The sequence below is a fragment of the Epinephelus fuscoguttatus genome, linkage group LG10, assembly GCF_011397635.1.
Source record: "Epinephelus fuscoguttatus linkage group LG10, E.fuscoguttatus.final_Chr_v1".
NCBI lineage: Eukaryota > Metazoa > Chordata > Actinopteri > Perciformes > Serranidae > Epinephelus > Epinephelus fuscoguttatus.
In genome coordinates this window covers 12,632,031-12,642,811 of record NC_064761.1, presented here as the reverse complement: position 1 = coordinate 12,642,811, position 10,781 = coordinate 12,632,031, and the positions used below count along the sequence as shown (strand labels likewise).

General features: G+C 38.7%; 1 protein-coding gene across 1 annotated transcript; it reads right to left on the bottom strand.

The window, feature by feature from the left end:
• kng1 (kininogen 1) lies at positions 1-7,965 on the bottom strand (the record flags this gene model as incomplete). The annotated part of the gene is made up of 7 exons (XM_049588584.1): positions 1-992; positions 2,162-2,260; positions 2,353-2,463; positions 2,559-2,728; positions 7,072-7,147; positions 7,260-7,376; positions 7,717-7,965. Coding segments are annotated over 7 exons (1,155 nt in total), but the record flags the coding sequence as incomplete, so codon positions are not given.
• Positions 7,966-10,781: the final 2,816 nt, after the last annotated feature.

Here is a 10,781-nt window from a genome sequence, read left to right as displayed (position 1 = left end):
TCAATCTGATTGTTTATTCTCTGTGAAGAACAACATCAGTAGATCAGAACAACCATTTGGGTCAATGACAGTGCAACAGCTCAGTTAAAGGAAATCATGGAAACAGCGTCAAAAACACTTAACTATTTCTCATGATAAAACAGAGCTGAATATTTATTATTTGTTGTGAATGAGGTGCTTTTATGTTCACACTGAAACCAGCACAGGACTTTTTTATTTTCTTACAAATTTTTCCTGTTTGACAATGACAGGTTTACGATGTACTTTTTTCCATGTTCTCACATCTCTAATGAATCGACACTGAGAAAATTAATTGCTCATTATTTTGATTTACTCAAACTGACACTGGTTTTCCTCGTGTAACTAGCAATTGATGTGATAACAATCTAGAGTTCTGTCATAATTTTTAGTCCTTTTTTCCAGTGCTTACTGAGGAGTTACAAGGCTCCTTTTTTTTAACCTAAACTGCTTATTTTATTAAGATTTCACATGTGTAGTTGTAAATCTTCATAACACCCCTGAGGATGTTCCTTCTAAAAAGAAATCCCTACAAATGCAACTTGAGGACTTGTCTTCAAAATAAACAAATAGATTTCTGATGGGAGAACATGACAAGTGAGATTAATTTGAATATAAATGTGTTTCCCTTGAGGATAAATCTACCCCAGCAGGTCTATATCGCTAAAGGCCCCGTCTACTGTGGGCTGTTGGCTGCCGTCCTCTGCAGCAGCCTTCGTAGGAGCTGCAGGTTGAACGGGATTGAAGGTTTTCCAGGGCTTGGCCGGGCAGTGGAAGGGGCTGTTGTTCGCAGCCTCTGCAGCCGCGTCAGGGGAGGTGGACGGCTTGGGGGCTGTGGTGTCCTCCTCAGAAGATTCTTCTTTGGCTGAAGCCTTGGTGGAGGAGGGTACGGATGAAGCTGAGGTTGGGGGGGATCTATTATACAGAAGATTCCTGAGTGGAGACCAGCCTGGAGGACGGCGCCTGGTGAACAACTGAGGGGGAAAAAAGTACAGTGAGACAAACTTTGCGTCTTGCAGGATCAGCTGTAAAATGAGAAAGCTGCTTCCACTGGTGGGCGGTGCTTGGGACTCTTTATCCAACACGGTGGCGATGTCCCAATTTTTTATTCATTTTATAGCTAGACAGTTACTAAAATAATTTCTGCAAACATTTGAGGCAGGAATAGACAATGCAGTGACAGAATCTTGATTCATATTTGATCAACGCTGCAGAGTTTGATGATTTGACCGCAGTTCACAGAGTGATTGACAGGATTGACAGCTGCTTTAGAGACTCAGCTCTGGTTGGTTGTTCTCATTCACATGCAGTGAGGCAAGGCAATCCAGTAGGCTTATGAATACGAGGGGTGGGGGAAAAAATCAATACAGCATAGTATCGCGATATTTTTGTGTGGGAATATCGTATCGTCACACAATCGAGTATCAAGTATCAACTTTTAATTATATAAATGATTAACATTAGTAATACAAATTAAACTTTAGGTAGCCTATTAGAATAATATCATGAATTGCTTTTTCAGTCCACTACATACATTTTGCTGCCACTGCAAAAATGGCTGAACTGATACGAACAGACTGAAAAACTTTTTTTTCCCCTTCCTTTTTAAAAAAATAAAGTTACCAACTGTGGCTTTAATTTACCTTCCTCTAAACCTCTCCCTAAAACAGTTATTGTCCAGTCATGACTAAGCAACAGTAACTAAGATCAGAAGGTCTGATAAGAATATCTCAACATGCCAAAGCTCTTTGCATGCAGCTCCATCCTTACAGTAATACCTTAAATATTACTACATTATGATTTTGGGTTTGCCTTCCTAAACGTCCACTGTGTGGGAGCCCTTGTATCACTGCTCCCTGATGCTACTATTATGTACATAAGTAAGTTAAACTAACTTGATACAGGACTTTTAAAAACCAGGGTAACAAAATGCTTCACAGGCACAAGATAACAATAAAAGCATTCGAATAAATCATTGCAATAAACAAAAGCTAAAATTGTTTCAGAAATGAAAATAAATCAGGGGGATGAAGCATTAAAATTACTGATACAAGTTCAGGGTGACATTAGTGGCTGTCCTGCTCTTCATTGTGTTTCTAAGAGCTGTCTCATGTTTGACTATTTTGTGAAAAATGGGTCTCACCGAGGGAGGCAGGGCCCCTGCGTCACATTCCATCTGTGCCTGTGGGGCCTCAAGTCTCCATGGTGCTACATCCACTGTAGAGTTACAGTGAGCAAACTCCTGCACACATAAACACAGACAAAGACACATAAGGTCAAACAGAACAGATCATATTATGTCAGCTGTATCATGTGTTTTGTTATCATGTTTACCTTATCCTGATCATCAGGGACACACAGTTCGTGGAGGTCTTTGTGTTCAGCCTTGGCGCAGATGGTCTTCCTCATATCAAACCTCAACTTGAACCTGAAACCTGCCACCACCTACAGGGATACATACAGAGAGTAGGTAGGAAATGTTTTCTCCACCTGACCTCCATTCTTCCACTTCCTCTCTCTTCACATCACCAAGTCTCTACCTGTCTGGTGGCATGGCCGATACTGTGCAGGGTGAACAGGTGAGCGGAGTTGGACATGGAGTTGTACTTGGAGAGGGAGGCAATAACAGGAACCCTAAGTTCCTCTGAGTCCTCATCTATCTCCTCAGGGCAGCCCAAACAGGGAGCTCTCTCTGAAACAACGGGATCATCTGGATTGTGGAAAAAGAAAGATCTTAGGCCTTTTAAAACTGATTTTAGTAAGTCTTAATACATGCAGTGGAAAAAACAAAATCAACTGATGTTACAGGCAATTATTAATGTGTTCAAGAAACTTTGTCTCTCATTTCTCATCACTATTACCACAGATTTGTGAAGTGCTTATAAGTAAAACATAATAAACAGATACAAACACTCAGTTAAATTAAATGCTGATGTAAGAGGACTATAAAGGAGCTTAAAACCAGCCCAATCATATTAAATCCGTAAAAATTGTATTTAATGGGGAGACGTGTGATGGAGAGACTTGTTGAATGGAAGGTAATATGGCTCGTTTAAAACTGATAAAACATGCAACTGAGTTTGTGTCTCTAATGTTTTGAGGCTGATCAATAACAAAGTAATTTCTGACAGACTAAGCAAAGGATGAGCTAAATGTGCATGATGGGACATAAAATTGTTCACATTTTTGCAAAATAATCTACTTTTGCTAAAATAGAATAAAACTACTTTTGCAACCTGATAAAAAAAAAAGTGCATAAGAGAGTGAAATCAGAAGAACAGAAATGTTGAATTTACACATGCTGTCAGCGCTAAGTTGCTGAAAATGAAATGATTCATTGCCAACAAATATGTGTTGATGGTTCAACATTTATTGTTTTTTTGCAAGAAAATCCTTTCGAAAAAAAAAAAGATTTTGACAGTTGGAGGCTCTAAATGCTCGGTTGAAAAGTTTGGTTTTGTTAGCAATTTTATATTTTTAAGTAATTAGTGCCCTAATTAAATTTAAATTGGCTGAATTAAACAGAGGCTGAACTTTCTATCACCCCTTAAAGACACAAAATGGTTTAGTCCACCCTTACACTAAATGTAGCTAGAGTGGAGTGTATAACTGCTGGAGCAACAACATGTATGTCTTTCCCCAAGAAAGAAATTAGTTTTAGTTGGTGTGTTTTTCTAAAGCTAGAGTCCAATGACCTCTAATGCCTGTTTACTTCAGTTTTGATCCAGGTAATCATGTTTTCTAGTTTATGTGAAAGCATTTCTTGCTTGATTTAAGAGTCAAGTACAGTTATGTCCATCGTATTGTCATCTGAAATAAACCTCCTCCAACTAAGTGTTGCATTACTGTAATATTGTCGGACTCAAAATGGATGCTTAAAAAACTGATCCAAACTAGAGCTATATTTTTAGACAGTATATTCCATGTGTTCTTCCTTGTCAAAACCTGCCACAAACATTATCCATAATGCAACCTGCCTGCTGACAGTCACAGAAATAAAATCAATAATTATCATCAACACATGTGATCGTTTATGTCTCTGTATGGTGTCTGTCCAATAACATTAGGACTACAGATAAATACTTATATGGGGGAAATCTAGGGAAAGACTAACTATATTATTAATGGAATAAAGTGATGTATACTTTACCTTTTTTAACACAACAGGTCTCCAACCACACAACTTTGATTTCTTTAAGGTCAGACCCTACTAAAGAGCTGCCTTAATAAACAAATGATTTTTCCAAGCTAGACCTTAAAATGTTGCAGAACATTTTGGAAGCTGGACAGAAAAAACAAAGAATCTATTTACTGTTGGCTGACGGTGTTCGCACACAGATTGAAGTCTAGTCTGTCGCTTCCTTTTATGGTGTGATCAGTTAATACTGCACTCTTCCTATCTGCAGATAGTGTTGATATATTGCAAAATCAGCTCCTCTCTGTGTGTCCTGCACCCACCTGCGTACATTTTCCTCTATGACTCACTGTTTTCTTATTGAGAAAAATGCTCTTTTCTTATTACCAGAGTCATGGTGGGCCTACAGTGCCTTGCGTAAGTATTCACCCCCTTGGTGTTTGTCCTTTTTTGTCGTATTACGTGTAATTTATACTGATTTTTACTTGGATTTGGTTGTAATGGACCCAAACAAAATAATCAACATTTGTGAAATGAAATGAAAATAAAAAATGCTTTAAAAATTAAGAAAATGATAACAAACTGAAAAGTGGTGCATGCATATGTATTCAGCCCCTTTGCTATGACACTCCAAATAAAATACATTTGGAGTTTACCAAAAGGCCTGTGAGACACTCCCCAAACATATGGAAGAGGGTACTCTAGTCATATTAGACTAAAAACTGACCTTTTTGCCTCTTGTCCAAAGAGCCCAGCTCTGTGGAGTGTATGGCTCAAAGTGGTCCAATGGACAAACACTCCAAACACTTTGGTGGGCGGCCATCTCTTGGCAGGTTTGTTGTGGTGCCACATTTTTTTTTTCCCCAGTTTGTGATAGTGGATGGTGCTCAGTGGGCTGTTCAAAGTTTCAGATATTTTTTAGAACCCAATCCTGATCTGTACTTCTCCAGAGCTTTGTCCCTGACCTGTTTGGTGAGGTTCTTGGTATTTATGGTGCAGCTTGCTTTGTGGTGCTGTAGACTCTGGGGCCTTTCAGAACAGTTGTATATATACTGAGATCATGTGAAACTTAGACTGCACACCTGGGCAACTTTAATTTGCTGATTATTTGACTTCTACAGGTAACTGATAGCATCAGGTCCTATTTAGGTGCACCATAGCAAAGAGGGTGAATACTTATGTACACACCACTTTACAGTTTTTAATTTTTTATGAATTTTTAAAACAATGGTTTTTTATTTCACTTCACCAATTTCAACGACTTTGTGTAGGTCTGTTACAAAGAAAAAAAAAAGAAGCATTCAACAAAACAAAACAAGAAAATGCCAAGGGGGGTAAATACTTCTGCAAGGCACTGTAATCAGTACACAGATTCCTGCTGAAGGAAAACTGTCTGTACATGATCATACTTTGCCTGGATATTACTGGTTTCTCATTATATGGGATGAGACTTGAATTCCCCCTGGTGGAGACATCACATGACAGGAGAAGTAATAAGTTTTAACGAGCCATGGGGTCAGTGGGTAATATCTTAAATGAGGTCCCAAGTTGAAAAGGTTACTTAAATAATCTCACTTATTGAGCACATTTTTGAGACTCTTCACTTTAAACTCTCTTCATATTTCTGGCAGAGAAAAATCACTTGTCCCCTGGGAGTCCCAGATTATTTCACACTGCAGGAAACATGAGAGCAAAAGGCTTTATCTCTCGTTTTGGTATATATGCTTTTTCAGTTGTTTGCCGAATGTCAGATGAGAAGATTAAGAGCACTCCCATGTCTCCATGGCAAATATGAAGCTACAGTTAAGCATAGAGACTGAAAAACAGAGGAAGCAGCTAGACTGGCGCTGTCCAAAGGTAACAAAAGCTTACCAGTTACTTATGTTAAGTCTTATTTGTTTCATTTGTTCAAATGCCAAAGTATAAAAATACCAAGTTGTGGTTTTACTGGAGGTTATATAGCAGGGCTGGGCTAGAAACAGTTGCAGGCAACCAACAGACAGTCCAAGAAATCCAGGTCAAGAGAGAGACATGCAGCACAGGGCCACAGGCTAGAATGTGGCAAGGACATTGCCTTCACATATGGGACACATGCTCTACCCACTAAGCCACCAGATTTAACATGCTAATTATTTAGCTTTAGAGATGTTCATTAGCGGCATCTATTCTTGCTCTTCACCCCAAATCCAAGGAACAGCGCCGGGCTTTGAAGCCAATTTGACATAATGGCCAAACCCAGCCTCCTTTGCTCCTCGGCCCAGAGGTGGAAGTCCCAACAAAATTGCTAAGTTAGCAATTAGTTAGCTATGACATATTACATTAAGTGAGTGGTGGTTAAGGTTAGGATAAGGGTAATGGGAATGGTTACATCTCATTAAGTGAACCACGTCCTCATGTCTTATGAATTATAAAGTGGATTATTGCTACATGTGGTCTCATTAATTCACTACAGTGTAGACTCTACTTTTTAGCAGAGTTTAAATAGCCTTGGTGGGTTTGTCTTGCACTTGTGGTGGGCGTGGTTTGTAGGGGCGTGTCATGTACACTACAAATGGAATTTGTCTGCAGCTATAGATGTCTGACTGAGCATCTTTTATAGGAATAAACAGGTCCCACCTCCAACACTGTGTCCAGCTCTCATTATACATCCATGGTTTATCCCTGTTTCCAGTCTTGATGCTAAGCTAAGCTAAGTTAAGTATGCTGGCTCCAGCTTCACATCTGTCCTACAGACATGAAAGTCCTATCTCATTTAACCCTCTCCAAGGAGGCAAATAAGTGTATTTTTTTTTTCCAAAATATTGAACTATTTCTTTAAATTAAAAATGCATCAGTAAACTTGAAGCTTTCTCTGCTGGTTATATTTTCATATACTTGTATCACAGCAGTAATCAGACGCTGGGTTTGTTTTCACTCACCGAGCAGGCAGTCCACCTGTGTAGTGTCAGCTTCAGTCTCTGTCATGTAGACTGTGGCGTTGCATGACATCGGCTCCTGGAAGAGCAGCAGGATAGATGATGTTAGGGATGTTAGGGTTATGATTTGTGTTATTAAAGACTATATAAGGTTAAATATTTACATGTTTATTTCATCTTATTATTTATACCTTGCGTCCCTGAGGCAGGTAGCCACAGTCTGTCCAGGGTATGTTGCTCCCAGCTGGACAGTCACTCCTCCTGCTGGTGAACTGCAGTGAGTACACCGAGTCTGAGCCATTCTCTGACTGTAGACACACACACACACACACACACACACACACACACACACACACAAAATCAGTGCTTAGCAGAGGTCAAAGTGTCTAAACATGTTTTCCTAGAATATGGTCACACAGCTTTAGTTTCTCTTGTTTCATCACCGTCCAGAAGACTTGTAATGTTGTGTTTTGTACATATTTGTGTTTGATACCTTTGACTCTATGATTGATAGTCTATTACTAACTTCCTCATACAGTGCATTATTGTTGCATTATTTTTGGGTCTTGACTGCACTCAAAATGTAACCTGAGATAAAGCAGGTCAGGTGATAATGCAGAAAGTCACATTATTTTGCAGTCACTGTACCTTGCTGGCTGTTAGTATCTGATAGAGGGCCAGCTTGTATCCGGTGCTCAGCCTGTCGTTGAACTTGTTAACAGCGCTGTTGACAGCCATAACCACAGATGGATCGTCACAGAAGATCAGGACGCCAGGCTGGACGTCCAATGCCTCCCAGAAAAGCACAAACAGAGGAAAATGTATTTCTGCTGCACAAATTATAAGTGTAACTTTTCTAATATGTACTTTTCCTTGTGAAATCCAGATGATGATGTTACATTTTCAGGCCTTTACTTCTTTATGAAAACATGTGAAAAGGGAAAAGTACTCTTTTGACAGCTTATAAGCATGTACAACATGTGACAAGTAGTTGAAGAAAGTAATAAAGCACATTTACTCAAGTAAACACTGATTCTATTTGTACTTTACTTTGTACTTACTTTATACTTCTGCTGCAACAAACTTCAGATGGAAATATTGTACATATTACTTGACAGTATATTTGTCTGATAGTTAAAGTTACTTTACAAATTAAGTTTTACACAAAACATACACAAAATATAAAATATTTGATCATTTTAGAAAATATTTTACTCTGCCATGAACTAAAAAACTAAAAGTTACGTAATGACTTTCACTTTGATATTTTAGTTATATGTGCCATCAGTAATTTTTTAAATAGACTTTGTGATGGAGTATTTTCTTGGTGTGGCATGTTTTTTTTTTTTTACTTGAGGAAAACCACTTTTTACAGGCAAGTTGACTTTGCTTCATTTTAAATGGTTACAAGACAAAAAAGTTGGGAATGACTAAAAGACACTGCAAACATGACATGTAATGTATATATATATATATATATATATATATATATATATATATATATACATATATATGTACTATAATATTCAAAACAATTTTCGCTGGTGTATAATCACTTGAAACTAAGAATCTTTGTGTTTCCGTTAGCTTAGAAGAAGCTCTTCACATCTGCATAAGAAGCGGGTCCTCTTTCAAGGAGCCCGCTGTGTTGCACCACCATGCTTCTACAGTAGCCCAGAATGAACAAACCAAACACTGGCTCCACAAAAAGCCTGTCACATTGTTACATTACCTAAGGGTAGTGATTGCCAAATGAAGCCTCGTGAAGCATTTCCTTCAATTTCTGAATCCACTAGATGGTTTAAAGAGAGAGGTTCAAAGAATGGCAATTCAGTGTGCTTTCAACCTTTTGTTGAACAAAATGAACAAAAACATCTAGTGGACTCATAAAATAAGGAAAATGCTTCATGAGGCTTCATTTGGTCATCGCTACAGTGGCCCTTAGGCTAAGGGCCACTGTAGGGTCTCCCACACTCTTGGAAAGCAAAGGATGAGTGGGGGATATTCAGTTGGTTGCAATCTGCATCCTCACCACTAGATGCCACTAAATCTGACACAAGGCTTGTTTCAGTACAGTTTTGAAAAGCTTTAAATAAACCTGAGTATTTTGATTTCAGAGGAAAATACTGATCTGTTTGCTCAGCAAAGGTTTTGTCACAGCTACAGTCACTTCTCATGTTACAATTGTGAACAAAATAAATATGATTATCTTACAGAATATGCTGTATATCTATAAAGTAGTTCAGCAGATAGCCCCAAACTACAACATTAGTAAGCTGCTTGCGTGACACTGCATCGATAATAATATTCAATCATAAAAACCTGACAATGGTCATATGACAGTAGTAATGCCTGATAACCATTTGAATATCACATCAGCTGATTCCAGTAATGATGATTCTGAACAATGTCCAAAGATGGGGATTGTGCTCTGCTCAGGAAAATTCTCACCCCACACATTGGGTTTACACAACTTTAACCAACCTGTGCCTGAGATACAGATGATGATCCTGACACTGCTTGTCCAGGAGGTCACTGTCAGTACACACACACACACACACACACACACACACACACACACACACACACACACACACAGTCGTGCTCAGAGAGCTCAGTCGGTAAAAGGAGAGTAAATGTTTGCTCTTTTGTTTGCCCTGTCGAGTCAATACAACAGTCAGTATCAGAGATAGAGAGGAGACCATTTAAGGAGATGTACAAACTTCCTTCATTAGTGACTCTGAAAGTGCAAACACTCTCCTATATCAACCCTCATACCAACACATGAAATCACACATATTAGTGTGTGGTAGCAGAATAATCCCCTAACTGTACGTGTTTAGGGGGCTGCTGTATGCGTGTTTGCTCGTTGTGTGTTTTGTGTGTGTTAAGTGGTACTTTGTCCCTGTCGACCTTTAGCCTATACCACTCTGATTTCCCCACTGCTGCTCTGTGAAATGAGGTGAAATGTGCTCAGATGTTACACTCCATATAGATCATAGCATCATACATGACAGACATTGTGTTTGCTTTTCTGTGTGCAAATTTTTGTAGAGGATTACACCAAGTTCACCAATAACAATAAGATCAATGGACATGCCAAATGATGACAACATGCCAAAATCCTTTATGTGCTCCTGGCTAATCATGGGCTCTGTTAAAGTCAAGGAGCCACTTTGGCTCCATCATAAATCTCTGTAGAGATAGGAACAAAGCAAGCCATTTGTTTTTGAGACTAGAAAGAAAAAATAATGCTGTGATTGTGTAACAATCCAGAGAAGAGCATATTTCTTAGAGCATAATTCTGCCCTCTTGTGGTTGTACATGCACCAAGATATACTGTGCTGTTAGGTAGTGATGGCCAGATGAAGCCTCATGAGTCATGAAGCATTTTCTTTATTTTATGAGCCCACTAGATGGCGCTTTTTGTTCAACAAAAGGTTGAAAGCACACTGAATTGCATCATATTTTGCTATATTTTCTTCTGGAATCTGGATCTTCAGCATCACCAGTAACATTTATATGTCATCTATATGTAGTGGTACAGTGTTTTCCTCTGAAGTACAAGTGTACAGCTGCTTTTTTAAGGGAGCTTTGGGCGCTTATTGCAAGGTATTTTGGGGTACACTGAGTAAGTATAGTAACATAATTAGTAATAAAGTTAAAAGTCAAATAAAGTTAGAATTATGTGTGGAGTCGTCTCTGATCGGCAG